At 43.0% G+C, this 18,001-nt stretch overlaps 1 protein-coding gene across 3 annotated transcripts in view; it reads left to right on the forward strand.

Annotated features, from left to right (window-relative positions):
- The window catches only part of MLLT3 (MLLT3 super elongation complex subunit), a 270,775-nt gene extending 254,332 nt beyond the window's left edge, over positions 1 to 16,443 (forward strand). For all 3 annotated transcript variants that reach the window (XM_059656550.1, XM_059656548.1, XM_059656549.1), the window contains exons 10-11: positions 1,190 to 1,261; positions 8,507 to 16,443. In XM_059656550.1, coding sequence (XP_059512533.1) covers positions 1,190 to 1,261; positions 8,507 to 8,638 — 204 coding nt within the window. In that variant the 3' untranslated portion in view covers positions 8,639 to 16,443. The remainder of the gene's footprint in view (positions 1 to 1,189; positions 1,262 to 8,506) is intronic.
- Positions 16,444 to 18,001: the final 1,558 nt, after the last annotated feature.

Below are 18,001 nucleotides of genomic sequence, written 5' to 3' on the forward strand. Positions count from 1 at the left end.
TTTGTGTTTCCCTGGATCTTTTTGTGCTGGTTCTCCTCTCATTGTCTTCATCAGAAGTGCCTGAGAGTAGTTCACTTTTTTTAAAAAAAAATTACTTTTAAGCATATTTCAATTATTTTTTAATTTAAATTTTTTATTGTTGCCACTATTTCCCACCTCCACCCAGCCCCTCCTCCTTGAGAGTAGTTTCTTTCCAAATCTTCCTGCTATCTCCAGTATTAAGGTTGGCCTTGTGCTACCGTTTGCCCTGATGCCTGCATTGCCCGGGGATTTCAGGCCCATTGGATTGGGTGGTAAGAGACTTGTGGTGGAGGTAGAAGGTGAAGGAAGCTCAGACGTAGGTGAGCAGGGCCTCTGAGCCTCATGCAGTGTGCAGTGTGCTTTCCTCGAGTGCACATCATGCATCTGAAATCTGACTGCAAGGCCTACTGGGGCTGGTGTCCCAGTGTGGGCAGGGTCCTAACGTGCTCTGCAGGGTCAGGACAGGCCTGTCTGATGCTTCCCAGACCTCTCCTTCACCTTCATTGCAAATGGTGGTAGGAACTCCCATGCAGCTATGCTAACAGAGACGCATGGGTCTGAGCATCTGGAAGGAGAGGTCGCCTCTGCTTTTCCAGGGAGCTCTGGACAATTCACATGCTCATTTTGATCTATATTTTTCATAGACATTCTTCTGCACTTTCACTTGCTATTCACTAGCAATGTTGGATATGCTAGAAAACCGGGCAGGCTTTCTTATATTTTTATTTTAAGAATTTGCCCTGACATAACTGGTAATGTGCATGGGTCCTTCCATGTTCAAACTTGGACTTTTTCCCTTAGTTAAGAAGCTTTTAAGATAGAAGACATTTTTTAAAATGAAAGTGGACTGATAACTTGCAATTTATTGAAGAGTTCCCCTTCTCTCTGTAGAGGCATTGTTGTGAATAGGTGAGGCTGTTCACTGAATCTCATTGAGAGAATACAAGTGCAAGAATTGCTCCTTTTTTTAAACAGCTGCTTTGAAAACAATAATAGTTGGCCAAGAAAGACTTGGTCTGCAAAGGCCTTGGGCACGGAGTCCATACAGCCTGGGTGGGGGTAGGATGGGAACCTCCAGTCGCTGCTTGTCTGTTCTTATTGATTTTTTCTCTTCCTTTTGAACTGCTTCATAACACGTGTGTTCCTTGGGGGTACTCTTCTCTTTCAGGCATACCTAGATGAGCTGGTAGAGCTTCACAGAAGGTTAATGACGTTGAGGGAAAGACACATTCTGCAGCAGGTGAGAACTGCTTTTAAGCACAACCCTTTCCAGAAGCCTCAAGACCTGGTTTGTCCTGGGTTATCGCAATAGCATCTGGAGGCCACACCAGCCCCACACTCTCAGAACCGGGCTGATGCCACCTGCCAAAGTACAGTTGACCCTTGAGCACCACCAGTTTGAATTGCACCGCTTCACTTACATGGGGATAGTTTTCAGTGAATATACAGTCGGCCCTTTGGGTCAACCAGCTGCAGATCAAAGACAGCATTTTCGATCTGCAGTTGGGAATCTGCATATGCGGAGCAGTTGACTGTATGCAAGGTTCTGCACCATTTTGTATGAGGGACTTGAGCATCTGAGGATTTGGGTATCCACAGGGAGTCCTGGATCCAAATTCCTGCAAGATACTAAGGGACTGGTTAAGCTTTTGGAGAGTCACATATTATATGTGGATATTCAACTGTGCGGGGGAGGGGGGTACCTCTGGCCCCTGCACTGTTCAAGGGTCAACTGTATTTTGAGAGGCTGCTCACTTCTGAGGCCTCCTGCATGTCTGCTTTGGAGCAGTGATGACCTCCCCTCCCTGGTGCTGTGGGCAGTGAGGACTGGGCACGTGTAGAGGGGCTGGTGCTGTGCTGTGGGCTGAGGGAAGTGATAGTAGGGATACAGAAACCTGTGGGGCCAGGCTTCTGGTTTCATGGGAAAACAGTGATAAGAACTTGAGTCAAGTGTTGTAAACATTTGTGATTCAATTTAGTAACCTTTTGCCAATGCTGTTCTAAGGAAAATAAATATTTCCCTCATTTCTCTTATCTTGTACAACATACATTCTATTATTATGAACTCAACTGTGGAATACTTGTAGAGTGAGGAAACTTCTATGAGTACAATTTGATGTGTTGAGAAGATAAAAAGGGTGTTTTTCAGTTTCCATACGGTTACATGTGTCCCTTGCATGAACAGTGGCTATTTGATAAAATATTTTTTCTTTAACACCCAAAGAGAAAGTTGTGTTCTGAATTCCAGGGTGGGTTTTTAGATTATTTCACTGTTTAATTTTTTTTTCTTACCACTTTCAAATGACTTGAAGTTAGTACTTAATCTACCCCAGCTGTGTGTGTTGGTGTTTTCTTTAAACGTCAAATGGCTGATGGTAACATTTATATTCTGTGTACGTTTTTGCTTAAATCTATAAATACTCTCAGACTTGCCAAGTTCCCTGATTGGTCTGATAAGCTTTTAACCTTTCTAGAGTTTCAGATTTGAACAAAAGACTACAGACCTAGGATTCTTAATTGGGTATAAGTTGCATTTCCGTTTAAGTGAGTATGGATAGGGGAGCAGGAGTTCAATGGCTTACCCTGAGACTTTTGCTAATATTTGTCTTCAATTCTCTTCCATAGACCCAACAACTGTTCAGCCTGCCATTTACCAGTTATTTGGGGCTAATTGACTGGATGGTGATGGTAACTCTGTTAGCTGATTTCCCTATCCCTTCCCAAATGCCAGCTCTGAACCACTGCACAGCAGTTATCCAATGAAGTTATTAATGTGCCAGTGAGACCCCAATATTAGTCTCTCGGGAGAGTGAGACAGATGTTGGACAGGGTTGGGACACCTTTACGAAGGAAGCCCAGCCAAGCGTCGAGGATACGAGGTCATCGGGCACAGTCTTACCTTGGGGTGTCATTGGCCTTCCCAATTTCACACTGTCCTTTATTTTGACCTTTGAAAGAATTCCGAGGGAAGATGGCTTACGGGAGACTTCCCTCGAAGTGGATTATTTTAGTGTTCTGGAGAGAGAGAGAGTGATCTCTATGAATTTTTAACCTGGCATAAAGGCACTCGGGGGCGCACAGCATTTCACCCTAATTGCATTCCCAGGCTGCTTGAAAGCTCGCCGTCTTTGGCCTTTTGCCTTGTAGTGCAGCTGAGGCTTGTGATTATGATACCATGATGCATGTCCTGTCACGGTTTACTGCTTAATTAATTCCTATTGTAAAACCGAGTGCATGGAGGACTAAGCTACTCTCCACCTTGAGAGCTGCTCACGCTGTGGAATGCGTTCCAAAGGCGTCGTGTTGTCCGCCACGCAGACCGGACGCCTGAGACCATTTCTAGTGTGCCCAGATCGCATCCTGCATCTTTTCCTGCTAAATGCATTGACTCCACTCTGTTGCTTTTGTTTGGCTCACAGAAGGTGATTAATATCATTGTCTTAGTCTGGGGGCAAGCAGTGCTGGTGCCCAACAGCTGGTTTAATGAACAGAAAGCCTTGCATTAAGAGGGCTCTGTTCTTAAGCCACTTTCCCATGAGGTAAAAGACCAGTACAGGGGGTACAGTGAAACCCAGAGATGTCAGTGACAACACTGACTAATAATTGGGTTCTTCTTCAAACCACATGCTCGACGTTTATTTGGAAACGGAGATTGAGCACGTCTCAACTCCTCAGCAGTTCAGCTCTGAGCCTGGATTTGCGTCTTACGTGGGAGGAATAAAGCTCCGAGGAAAACCAGGGCTTCCTTAGATCAGCAATTTAGATAACAGCTCTTATACTTTTAGAAATAACTTCAGGGGTATGGGGATGAGGGGGAAGCGAGTGTTCCCTCTAACAACACGGAGAGCCCTCGCTGAGGAAGTTCTGCTGGAAAGGATTCCTCTCCCTCCTGGGAAATCGCCTGCCGTGCTTTAGGATCCCCTGTAGATCAGAGGCTGGTGGCCTGCCTCTTAGTGATCCGAGGTAGGGCACACATTGTCCCAGGGCAAGACAGCGTTCTGCAGCCCATAGCCACGTCATTCTGCAGGAAGACTAGCTTATCCCAGCCCGACCCCACTCGAGGCAGATGCAGTTAAAGCCGAGTCTGTTTACTACTTTCCACTCATTCAAGAGGCTGCTTCGGGTAGAAAGAACCTTGGTTTTTTAAAAAAAATAGAATCAGACTAAACATAATGCTTCTACCTTTTTATAATGAAAAACCAGGGTTGGGGGAAAGGAGTCATCAATTTAACAAGTGGATCTTCCCTGTTTAAAAAAACAACAAAACAAAAACCAGCCAGTGTGGTACCCCCTAAAGGCTGACATGGCAGGAAATAATCCATCACCAGTGTTTTCACAACAACTATCATCTGAAGAATGAGTTAAGCCGTTTACATACTCATCCACTTCCCACGCGGACCCTATGCCCTTGCCTGCTTTCTTATCTGTGGTCGCTCTCTCTTTATTATTATTACTTGGAGAGACATTTATTACTGTGGTGTGATGCAGGGCACTGACACCGGCAGAGTGGTACCCTTCGGGGAGTAACAGGGTGTGGTTAGGCTTGTGGATTGTGTCATTGGAGTAACGAGCGTGAATGCTATGTTTCTGATGTTCAACTATCAGGATTTCAGGAAAGGAGCCCACAGTTATGTTTTGTTTATGAAGGCTTTACTTAATTGAGGACGTGGGTACATGCTCTGATAACTCAGTTCATTAATGCCATTCCCTTTGGCAAATAGTTCCGACACTCCAACTGCCGCCACTCCTTCTGCTTTTAGGCCGTCTCTGCATCTGCCTTGATGTATTCTTATAGGCGCCCATAAAAATGTGAGCTCCTTTAGTGAGAGTGATCAGTTCCCCTTTATATCTTTGTGTGTTTATGGCTGCAGGCGGGTGGGATGTGCTGGTTCTGGAGGATGTAGAAAGACGGTGATGGAAGCTCTGGAAACTTACGAGATATTACAATACCTGTGAGATTACTAAGCTGAATTTCTAGTGGGCAAACATGTCTATTTGCTTTAAAATCAAGTGACTTTTTCTAAAAGGTTATTTTTCTCTGTTTTCTATTTATGAAGTAACTAAAGGCCTGGTGCATGAAATTCGTGCACTGGGGGAGGGGTGGGGTGTCCCTCTGCCCAGCCTGCACCCTCTCCAATCTGGGACCCCTCGGACATCCCTCTCACAATCTGGGACTGCTGGCTCCCAACCACTTGCCTGCCTGTCTGCCTGTTTGCCCCTAACTGCTGCTGCCTGCCAGCCTGATAGCTCCCTAACCACTCCCCTGCCAGCCTGATTGACACCTAACAGCTCTCCTGTTGGCCCAATTGCCCCCAAATGCCCTCCCCTGCCAGCCCGATCACCCCCAACTACCCTCCCCTGCCGGCCTGGTTGCCCCTAACTGCCCTCCCCAGCAGGCCTGGTCGCCCCCACCTGCCTTCCCCTGTTGGCCTGGTCACCCCCAACTGCCCTCCCCTGCTGGCCTGATTGCCCACAACTGCCCTCCACTGCTGGCCATCTTGTGACCACATGGTGGCGGCCATCTTGTGTGAGGGCGTGATGGTCAATTTCATATTACCTCTTTATTATATAAGATTAGTGAGCAGCTATGTTGAGTCACAGAGAACTATTTTCTTTTTCTAAAAATTTTTTTAATTGATTTTGGAGAGAGAGGGAGAGAAAAACATCGATTGGCTGCCTCCTGCAAGCCCCCTACTGGGGATCAAGCCTACAACCCAGGCATGTGCCCTGACTTGGAATCAAACCAGCGACCTCTGAGTGCATGGAAGGATAGTCAACCAACTGGGTCACACCAGCCAGGGGAAATCTAGTTTCTTAAAATTAGCTTTTTAAGGTACCTGTCATTTTCAAGGGACTTCCTTACCCCTTCCTTTTAGTTCGTCATTCAGCTAATTTCCTTCACTTACCATTCTCCCTGCTTTCTTCCCTTCCCCTGCAAAGTTTTCTTATAAGTATTTTTTAAAAATCTAAGTATGTCTTCTCTGAGTTTAAATTCTGGCATTTTCCCTGCCTCATCTGTTTTAGTGCTAATGGGATGGCTAACAGTCAATGAGAGGAATAGGAAAAAAACACTGGGCCTGGTGATTCATGTGCCATGTAGTTACTTCCAGATAATTAAGGATAAGTTTATATTTATATGGTATTCGTAATTATGCTGCTCTGGTCTGTGTAGCAATTTACACTTTATACAGAAGCTTCACTTACCATATCTCCTTTGATCCCCTGCACAACACTGTATGATGGTAGGTTAGCTGGCATGGTCCTCATTTTACAGGTGAGGAAACTGAGGCTCAGAGGTTATAATGCCCCACCCAATGCTATTCAAGTAGTGAGCAGAGTCAGAGCTCAATATGCCAAATTCAGGACTCTCAGTTCTTAATGCTTTGTCACTTACCTACTGGCCTGCTAGTTGGGGAGATGAGTCACACTCTGGAATAATTGTCTTTTGCCTCTATTGTATCCATTGAAAGGCAATTTGTTTCTATGGAAGTTTACACATTTTCACTAGCTCTATAATATTTCTACACAATGGAGCATAACAGATAATTTGCTCGGGAAAGTACTCTTAAATCAATCGATGTTAAATATATACTAGGTATTTGATTGCTTTGAAAGGTTTGTGTGTGTGGACATAGCTGGGTGTGTGTCTATGTATGTATACAGATGTGTATGTGTGTGACTTATCCAAAGTTCTATAACTATTTTAAAAATGATGGTCCTTTTTGGATAATCTAGTGTTAATAATAAGATTTTGCTTGATAAATTCTTATGTGAATATAGTAATTTAACCATAATTGGGAATACCCCTTTTAATAATCTCTTGACGCATGTAATAGAACCCTAGGTCCAGTGGTTTAAGCAAGTAAGGCTCCCTCTCCACCTCAAACCCATAATAACAGCCCTGGAAGTAAGTAATTTATGGTCAATGTGGTGGCTTAAAAGATGCCACTGAAGATATGGGCTCCTTGCCATCCTGCTCTGACATCCTTCACATCTTGCATTCATCCTCTTGAGGGAACAGAGCCACTACACTTCCAGGATTGCATCTTCATTCCAGACAGGCAGAGGGCAGAGGCCATACCCTTTACTAAAATTTTCCTGAAAGCCCAGTGATTTCTGAACAATAAATTTAAATAGCAGTATCAGCCAAGTGCCGGGGGGAATGGTGGGGGTGGGGGTGGGGGAAGGCATTGTAGCTGGGTGTGTCGCCACTCCCAGAAAATCAAGCTTCTGTAAGTAAAGAAGAAGGGAATTGGGTAGTCAGTTTGCTATGTATGTCATGGGTTTGCAGTGGGAGTAACTTGTGTTATTGTTAAGCCAATAGTTATATCTGTAAAAATAGTTTCAGAGATTGAATAAGGCAATCACAGCCAGGTCTGGAGTTGTGTAGCAATTGGAGGAGGCTCGATAGGTCTTTCTGAAAGCTGGAGCCAATGCAATAAGAAATGAGGTATAACTATTCCAAACGGAAGACATAGGCATTCTTTCTTTCTCTCGTAAATAGCTATCACCCCCAAAAACTCAAGGGAATCAACGAGCATGACTATAAATAATAAATATAGACTTTGATTCATTTTTATTGAAATATAATAAAATGTACAGCTATGTGAATTTTAACAAAGTGAGTGCATCTTTTATAACCAGCACCCAAAACAACCAACAAAACAGTTCCAGAAGGCTCTCATAAGCCTCCTTCCAGTCACTCCATACCCCTGATCTTCAAGGGGCAGAATTGTAGATGGCTTCAATGTTTTTCTTTGTGGGTTCTTGTATTTTCTAAAAGTTCAGCAGTAATGTAATCAGAAACAAAAATGTTCATTGTATATATGTGTGGATACAGGTGTGCATGTTGTGTGCATAGTTTTTATTTTATTTTATTTTTTATTGATTTTAGAAAGAGAGGAAGAGAGAGAGAAAGAGATGTGAGAGAGAAACATCTATCAGTTGCCTCCAGACCAAGAATCAAACCCACAACCTGGGTATGTGCTCTGACCAAGAATAGAACCCTAGACCTTTCGGTGTTCTGGATAATGCTCCAACCAACTGAGCCACACTCTATACTTTTGAAAAAAATAAAGGAGCTTTGTTATTTCTAGGCTGGAATTTCCATACATCTAGTAGGTACAATCACTGTCCATTGAACCAGCTACTAATTTTTAAAGGCGTCTTTAAATTCTATCTTTCCCTTACAACCTACTCCTATTCTCACCCCTATAGTAAAATAGTCTGCTGATTACTTGAAAGCATGAATCAGTTTAAAGGATATCAATGATGAGAACAGGTAATCTTCTCTCACTCAGAATTTCAAAGGGTTCATATTCCTTTGGCTTACAAATTGGCTAAGAGACACTTTGGTGCCATTAACAGTATAGGACCTTCTTACTATATTTGTCAAATGTTCCATATTGACCCCCTCCACCTCTCTCTCTTTGCCTTTTAATACCCATTTCTTATTGCCCAAACTTTTTCTTCTTTATTCCTCTAGATTGTGAACCTTATAGAAGAAACTGGACACTTTCACATCACAAACACAACATTTGATTTTGACCTTTGCTCGCTGGACAAAACCACAGTCCGTAAACTACAGAGTTACCTGGAAACATCTGGAACATCCTGAGGATACAACAACTGGATGCATCAAAAACTATTGGGGTTTTTTTTTTGGTTGTGATATTTTTTTGTTGTTGTTTATAAGAAAACACTCAGAATGATGCAACCAAAAGGGGAAAAAAAATAAAAATCAAACAACCTTCAGCTTTATTTTTCTTTAAAGCCAGTCATCATCTCTTGATAAAGGAGAGGTTAAGCAAACCAGCCTCAGCGGACCACTCTTCTCTCCAAGGACATCCCCGGGAAGAGTTTGCCTGGATAGCCTTGAAAACAAACAAATCAAACACAACACAAGAAAACTTAAAGAATGTGTATGGTATCATGTATCTCTCTCTGTGGCGGTTCATCCCACAGGACGAATGCATATTCAACACACTGCCTTATTACATAACTGACCTATTTATTATCGCATACAGATATCCTAAAGTCGTTGAGGGAATGACACCACAAGACATTACAAGTACTTGGTCCCGTGGGTGCTCTTTCAGTGCAGCGCCCTTGCCACCCCAAGCCCAGTGACCTTACTCGTATACCGTGCCACTTTCCAGCAACTTTTTCCAACTCCTTTAACTCGTGGCGGTCTGTATTTTCCACCTTTTGTTTTTCCAGTTCCAGGACACAAAGGATCAACTTGGGGCGGGGGGGACCAAATAACCACCCTGATTTTCTTCTTTGTGGTCTTTTTCCTGAAAGTTGGGGCCCAGTCCTTGGCTGTATCCATACAATGATCTTGGACCATGGTAGAAGAAGCACCAAATAGGATCATGACTTGCTGTCTAGCCTTAGTCAATAAACCTGTAGGACTTTTAAACAAAAGTGTACATGTAAACGTCCCGCATCCAGCCTTGTTGAGCTGTCATATCAACATTTGTGTGTCTGTTTTACTGTTATAATATTAGAGGGATATGGAAGTAAAGGCATTCCACAGGTTCGTCATTTTTAAAAGAGGAATTCTGGTTCTGTTTTCTAAAGAAATGTTGTAGAAATTCTTAATTTGGATCTATTTATTAGTAAGAGTTTCGGCTTTCTTCAGCTGCCAGTGTGTTCTTCATCTTTACCATAAAACCTGGAATAAGAGATTTTTGTTTGTTCTCATATGATCCCCTTAGACTCTTTTGTATTTGGAAAATTAAAATCTTCCTTTGGGGGAAATTCTTGGTTATTCTGCCATAACAGATTATGTATGAACTTGTAGATTCAGTGTTTTGATACCTGTTTAGTCACTTGCTTATGTTTCCAGAAGGATTTCTTGTATTGGTGAGAATAAAGATGGTTGGGGAGGGGGGATATTTTTGTTCTTGATGTACCCTGTTTTGAAACTAGAAATCTGTCCTGTGGCATGCAAAAGAAAGCAAATTATTTTTAAAGAAAAAAAAAAAAAGTACTTTTGGTGTCATTATTCCATCCTCTCCATTCATGGAGAAATGCAAAGTGAGAACAGCTCATCTTTCTAGAAACTAATCTGGAAAGAAAAGAAATACTTCTGGATCCAAAGGTTCGCTCCCTAGCTCAGCCTTAAGAAAGTCCCTGTGTGCTAACAGACCAGTGTGTCCCTTGCTTATTCCCATGCCAGATGCTGTCCTTTCATCCAGAGATTAACTGGTGTCTGTACAGAAAATGGTCTTTCCAGACCCATTCTTTTGGACAGTAATGTAAATGCAGGTGGATGGATAATGGAGCTATTTCTGCATTTTAAAAAGGGGATTTTTAAATGTCGTTTCTTTCTATCCAAAGGCGCTATTTTTTCCTTTAATAAGTAATACAGCCATGCTTCTTGGCAGTGACCTCTCTGAGGCATCCTCTCTGGGGACAGTGTATGTTTCCAACAATGTTATGATTTTTGATGTTTGGCGTGAGCCGTCCTTGAAGCATTTGCTGTCTAGTCCACTCCTCAATGTTTAGGAGAACCTCTGAGTTGTTGTAAACATTAGATGACTGACCAATTACGTGGTTCTAGTTGTGTGTTTTTTGTTTGTTTGTTTGTTTGTTTTTTGTTTTTGTACCTCACAGGAAAAGGGGAGGGCAATGCTTATATGGAATTCTTTGCAAAATTTACAACTCTCTTTAAAGTTTCTAACTGCTAGTCCACATTTTCTAATTAAGCCAGAAATGTATGTGGTTTAACTAACATATCTGTGTAGTTTAACCAGGAATGTACATAGGTAGTTGGGGCCATTTTTATTTTTGTAATGAAATTGTGTGGCAAAAACTATGATTTGGCAATGTAAATATATTTTTGTTCCTTAGGTTACTAACCAAAACACTAGGTAACATAAATGATCAAACAAAAAAAGTTAATAAGAAGAGACACTATTACAGTGATAAAATTTAGATGTAAAGTTTAGGTAATAAAGCAAACATCATCGAGATCTAAGTTTATAATTGATAACAAAATTCAGAAAAACCTATCCACCATCCACAACTCATGGAGACAGCAAAATGAGCTTTCTACGAAATTCCAGTAGCACAAGAGTCACATTGTTAACTTTTTAGAAGTTAGACTCTTGCTCTCATCTAATTTATAAATGCAGAAATAATAAATCCCCTTTCAATTAATTTCAAATAGTTATACTTCTCTTCAAGTCACCCACTCACTGCTGCCACATTTATATACACATGCCTTTGAAACCTATTAAAAAATGTTTTTGGCACACGTGTATCGTAACAGTGGCTTTAGTTTCTTAAGCACAAAAGAAAAATGGCAGGGTTTAATTTCATTATATATATATATATATTTCAAATAATTGGGTGAGTGTGAATGTGGTTTGAACCAGGCAGAATATGATAAACTTACTTTAAATTTCCCCCAGTAATTTGAAGAGGGGGGGATGTATGCACAGGACTTTTCCCCTAATAAATTAGCTTTTGCCTCTGATGTTGCAGCAGACTATGTATGAGAGTGGGTGTTTCTGTCATGGCAGATGGCAGTCATGTCAGCAACAACAATGTTTGCAGTGACTTTGTTTCTTTACCGTAATCCACCTCTCTATGTAGACAGCTAGGTATGTCTATATGTGCTGCATATTGTGTCAAAGTAGGGAAGACCATGAAAACGGAATATCAGGACACTGGAAGAAAAAAAATCACAAGAGCGTGTCCTAAACCTTTTAAAATTGCTAAGCAAATCTCTCTAATCTGAATAATTGTGCACTTTTTTTTGTGGAAAGAGCCAATCCATCTGGTTTTCTTCCACCAAAAATGTTTCCGCAGATACCTTCGACAGGCTCAGCTAATCTTCATAAAAGACAGTTCAGACCTGCATACCATTCGAAGCCCTATACACGTTAACGAGTTAACATACGTGTTTAAGAGAGACTTTATTCTTCAATGTTTTAACTCTGCCTACGTAACAGAGTTGGAGTTCAGTGTTGAAAATGGTCAGTGTTTGTGTTGGTGGCTGGTGTTCACTTTTCTCACTGTGGATGTGATCCGCTCTGGAGTAGTTTTCTGTATGCTCATTACTGCCCCCCTTTAGCATTGTGTGTGTTCATGCGCTGCACTGCACACACACACACTTTTATCAACTTGCTTGGACTGTTGCCCTAAAACTCTGACTGTGATATAGAGTCTACAGCTGCAATGAATGTCAATCCCTGCGGTTTAGCCTTGGCTGGACGTCAGCATCTTTTGACCTCTTGTTTTATATGATGCTTTTTTATCGTGTGGGCACTGCCATCCCTGAATATTCCTTATCAAGATGCATCGAAGAAGTCAGTTTAAGAGGACGACAAAGTCACCACTTTCTGTAAACTGTAAATATGTATTTTGGCACTTTTATTCCAGTATTCTGAAAATACAGTTATGATGGAAATGCTGACAGATCCCTAACGGTGGCCAGAGCTACCATGCAGGGCAAAAATAAATTAAGTAAAAATGGATTCTTGAGATTAATAGTGCAAGGCCAATACATTTTGTAAATCTGTCAGTATCTTTTTTAATAGAGTGTGTATGTGTAGTAAGGTTGAAAGATACCCTGTGTATGTGTGTGTAGATGCTGTTATGTGAACCCCAAGGCATTCATAAGATGTATTTCCCATTGCTAAAACCCATGGTCAAATGTACATACAGATGGGCAGAAATAGGTGTTTTACTTAAATTCATATCTATTGTGGCTCCAGTTTCTTTAGAATGTAGAGTCTTAGTGATTTGTGAAGAGTCATTTGACCGAAGTTTGGTTTTGCTTTGCGTACAGAAAAGTGGGCCTCTACCCTGTCTCAAGAAAGATGCTGGAAGAGAGAGTGCAGAGACCAGACCAGTCAGGCACTGCCAGTGCTTGAATCCCCGTGTCTGAGCACCTCGTTCTGTGTCCTAAAACCAGTATGTTTTGTAAGTGCTGCAGAGCTGGGCAAAAAGTGGTGGCACACATTCTTGGAATAAATCAGGTTCCTTGTGCCTGATATTTTTTCTTTTCCCCTGTTTACCTGGAAGGTTTTGTTCATAAACTGAACAGCCTGCTGTTGCTGGACAGAGCCTGTCTGACGAAGGGTCCTGTGTTGACTTTAGCAGCAAGAAACGCTGCCTTAACTAGACAGGAAGGAGAAAAGCTACTTCAACAAAGAGAATAGAATACTTTGAGTTTGGCAGATAACCAGGGAATTGGATGTAAGGCTCTTTTTAATAATAAAGAGACATCAAATTTGAGAAACTGTTATCTTCAGGCTGACAGCAGTGGAGGAGATAAGAGTGGACTGCCCTGTCTCTTATCAGCTAGAACCTGACTTTAGGTGTGGACGCATCAGTCCCAGATGGGCTGGGCTGACAGTTAAGCTTCCTAACAACCAGGCTTGAAGTGGACTCATCTCGTCCCTTGTTTCGGTGTAGATATTCTTTTGTTTATTTTAAAAGAATGGCCCTGCGTTTTCTCCAGCCTGGAGAAAGTCAAGATGGGCATCTGGGGCCTGTGGACGACTCGCGATGTTGTGGGCCACAGTCTCTCCCAATACCTTGGTCCCTCTGCCTCTCGGGACTGTGTTCCCACTTGGATACGCAGTGGGCCCTGAAGCTTAACTGGGTCCTGACACCCACACCTGTCTGTTTGGTAATTCAGGGACAGAGTGTCCAAAACCAATGGTCTTGTTTGTTCTGATTAGTGGGGCAACTATGCGTATTTTATTGGTTTCCTTGCCCAGGACACCACCCAGATAGAATACCCTGAGCGTATTTCAGGGCTCTGCTTCCTCTGCCAGGGGACAGTATCCACACCTTCCTGTTGATGTGGCCCCTTCTTTAGAGTCCATGCCAGACTTTTCCAGAGGCCATTAACTTGCCCTGGGCTGTCAGCCTCTTGGTCTTAATTTCCCCCTCATGAAAGAAGGGTAACCTATACGGTACTTGAGGGTTAGGAAGGGAAGTACATGGCACAAACTAAAAACCAGCCCAGTAATTACAACCGTCTCAATCGCTGTTAAATAACAACAAAACTCTCCTACCACCAGAACGGAAGGCTCCTGGAGGCCACCGTGTGCTAACTCCCGGCCCTCGGCAGTCTCCCCAGAATAGGTGGCCGCAGGAGGGGGAGATAGGTGGTGAGTAAAGGCGCAGCTATTTGCTCATTTTCCCTTGGTAATCATGTCTCCCACCACATGCAGCCCCCAGCACAGAGTTCTGAAGTTTCAAAAGAGTAGAACAGGATAAATCCAGGCCATTAAAAGAAAATAATCAAAGCTATTGAGAAGATAAAACAAATGAGTCTCACTAAAAAGGCCGTCTGTGCAAGTAATAAGGTTGAAATGCTGATACTGATTTCCTAGCTGCACAGCATTCCTCACACATGTGGTTTGTGTATCCGCGTCCGGGTGGGTGGTCTGGTGAGAAGTGCTAAATGCAGCAAGATGGCTTAGTTTCTGAGCAGTGGAGGGAAGCTTTGGGACAGGCTCAGCCGTGGCATCGAAGGCCCCTGCAACATAAAGAGGCTTTCCTTTTGTTTTGTTCCAGGAGGGAAAGTTTTAACTTGGCTTATTCATTTAAATATGAGTCTCTGTTCTGCACAGAATCAATCCAAAGGGAGGAGTTGGTGTGTGTGTGTGCTCTCACATGTATTTTTTTTTCTAAAGCACCTCCTTGTCCCTCATCCCCGCCCTAAGGGGTGGGATGTATGGCATAGGATGTAATAACTCTCCATTTGTTCTCATTTATTCCCCAGGTGCTAGGCAACTATAAACATCTCTTTGAAAGTGATGTTGTTTTCAATAACGCCTTAGATACAACAGGAAAAACTCCTAAAAGCACAAATTATGAATACAGTCCACAAACAAAAGCCAGAGGGAGACGGACTCCCCCCCAGAGGCACACATATACTAACCAGAATGCTCAATGAAGTCCAGTCAGTTCAAGGAGGGGAGATTTGTTAAGGGAATATCTACTGCCCAGGAGACATGGGGCCCATTGATGGCTTGTGACAGACATGAAGCATTGCCAACTCCTGTCTGAAGACGGGTTGCTGCTTCATGAATATTCCTCAGAATTGCGGGTTTTATTTTGACTGTCATTTGCTTGGGGGATAGATCATCGCTTTCCACATTTTATTGATCTGTTTACAGGTTTATTGCCTGTCTGCCTCACTAGAGTGAAAGCCCATGAGGACACGCACTGTATCTTACTCACTGCTGACTCCCCAGGACCTAGAGCGCCCACGTTTGTCCAACAAAAATGTGGGAGCGTTTTGTGGAACACTGCTCTCTTGACATTTCATTAAAGATGATTTTATGTTTAAGTAAGTTTGGAAAAACTGCCTAGTATATGACCCTCTTGGAAATTCATGACGTGCTCCTGTGTGCAATCTCTGTGAAACCATATGTTCTAACAACAACAACCAAACTTGCTTAATTTTATTTAATGCAATATTTTCCAAGTTGTATATAACATAATGGTAGTTACACAAGATGATAACAGATATTTTGCTTTTAAGTTCCTTGATCAAAGTAGTGTTTTTAGTAGATTTCATTCTTCAGGTTTGCAACGTAAGTTGGGACGCTACAGGTTCTGAGGAAGACTACATAGCTATTAATATGCCTGGAAACAGTTTTCTTGGTTAGGTGATCACTTAACTTATTGTCCAAACTAGGACATTTTTAAGAATGAAATGGGACACTATTAACTATTCAAGGACAACATACATAAACCAGGGTTGTCTTTGGCAAACTGGGATACGTGGTCACCCATTTCCAAGGCACACAGTTTGGGAAATGCTGAACTAAAAATACAATCTCAGATTTCTCTGTCACTTAGGCATGTGTAAAAGGTGTCTGATTGGGCTCTTTATGGTGACAGGTAGGAGCAGGCCCCTAGGACCCAGGGTGTACAGGATTTCAATGTTGCTGAAGATCCTTCATGGTTGAAGTGGTCCCCAGGCCACCCCTCCCTTCCCCACCGCTGTGCCATGTTAGCCTATCATTTGAGTAATGAATAGGCCAGAATAGACGGTCAGTTTTTCTACGATATATGCAAGGAGGACCCACTCCTTAAATCGGGTCCCTAGTCCCTGCCCTGCTCCCAGAGCCTACTGCATGTTGAGGTTGGGTGGTTTCCCACACAGGATACCTGACACCTTTGCTGGAGATGCTACCTCTTCGTGGCCACCTGTGGAGCCACTCTGCCTGCGGCTGGAGCTGCCCACTCAGCAGGCTCTCACTGTTGGAGCACGTTCTGGAATTTTGCTGCCCTCCTCTCTGTCTCCAGGACTGCTACCTGATATCCTTTAATATTTTGGTGGTTCCAAGTTGCGCAGGCGCAATTCTTAGCACAAAACAAACATTCAAAAACTGTTGAGTGAATGGCTGTAAATAAACCTCTTGGCTTGCAAATGGGTTGCTATGTGGATGTCATTCTCGGCTGCCTCTTTCTCTAAAACTTTGTCTCTTCTTCTGCTGTTGCATTAAAGGCAGAATAGACACTGCGGCCAGAAAGGCGTGGTTTGGAATCCCAGCTCTGCCACTCCTAGCAGGGGAACCCGAAGCTTTCCTGACCCCTGGTTTTCTTCCCCGTGAGATGGGATTAGCATGCACCTCTGTTTTAAAGGTGTTGCAAAGGGGAGATGTTTATGGAGCACTTAGCACACTGTGCCTGCTCTGTAGTAAGGAACTCGATAAATGGTGGTGACTTTAATTTTTAGTATGCAGTCTCTCGTTCAGCCTCAGTTTCAGCCTGTTGTGATGTGCCCAACACACTAACAGCCACGGTCCCTGGCCAACCTCACAGGCATGTTCTTGCAGGACAGCCATCAGCTACGTAACTGCTGCCTTTGAACTAGTTTCAGCCCATGGAAAAGAAAGGGAGCCAGAGGTAAACATCAGAGTTTTCAGATCTCGATCTGGCCTCAGAACAGAACACACTTCCATCCAATGAGTGCAGTTGCTGAAAGTAATGCTGGTGAAGCTCAGGTCATAGGTTCAAGACCCCTGCGAGTTCCTTGGTGTATCCCCTTACATGGCTACAAGCTTCCTAATCCTACACAACCATACAGTGACTGTCCTGGGTCATAGAAGGGCAGGGGGAGAGCACGCCCTTTCAGACTTGACTTTATGGTATCTGGAGAGGGTGGTTTGCCAGTGTGATCATCGTCATCTTTACACATCTGTGGCTTACCACGTTGGTGAGGGGTGTTTGGGGAGGAGGCCATCCCCTTGAGAATGTTGGCCACTTCACCTGAGTAAGCCCAGGTTGTGACCCTGGTTAGCCAGATGTTCTGCTCACCCTATAGACCTCAGAATGATATCATGCTTTTTTTTTTTTTAAAGGAAGGCATCAGCTATGTAACTGCTGCCTTACAATACACACATTTCAGTAACTCATTTCAGCATTGCACTCTTCAAAAACCACACCACAGTTTTTGTTTTGTTTTGAGAAGGAGAGAGAAACATTGATTTGTTGTTCCACTTATTTATGCATTCACTGGTTGATTCTTGTATGTCCCCTGATCAGGAATCGAACCTGCAACCTTGGCATATCAGGATGCTGCCGCCACCAACTGAGCTACCAGGCCAGGGCCACAGCATGGTTTTGATGGGATATTATTGGCCATATCACTTTGTAGAGGACCCTGCTTTCACCATATAGACCTTTCACTATGTTGAAATGCAAAGAAATGCCACTTTAGTCACTATCCTCTGTATCCTTTTTCCCCTTAAATATTGTGTGATGTATTAATCTCCTAAGGCCGCTGTAACAAGTTACCAACAAATTACCATGAACTTAGTGGCTTGAAACAACACAAATGTATCTTCCAGTTCTGGAGGTCAAAAGTCTGAAGTATGTCTCACGGGGCTAAAATCAAAGTGTCAGCAGGGCTGTGCTCCTTCCAGAAGCTGCAAGGGAGAATCCCTTTCCTTGCCATCTCCAGCTTCGGGAGACTGCCCACACTCCTTGGCTCATG

The sequence above is a fragment of the Myotis daubentonii genome, chromosome 11 (genome assembly GCF_963259705.1).
Source record: "Myotis daubentonii chromosome 11, mMyoDau2.1, whole genome shotgun sequence".
NCBI lineage: Eukaryota > Metazoa > Chordata > Mammalia > Chiroptera > Vespertilionidae > Myotis > Myotis daubentonii.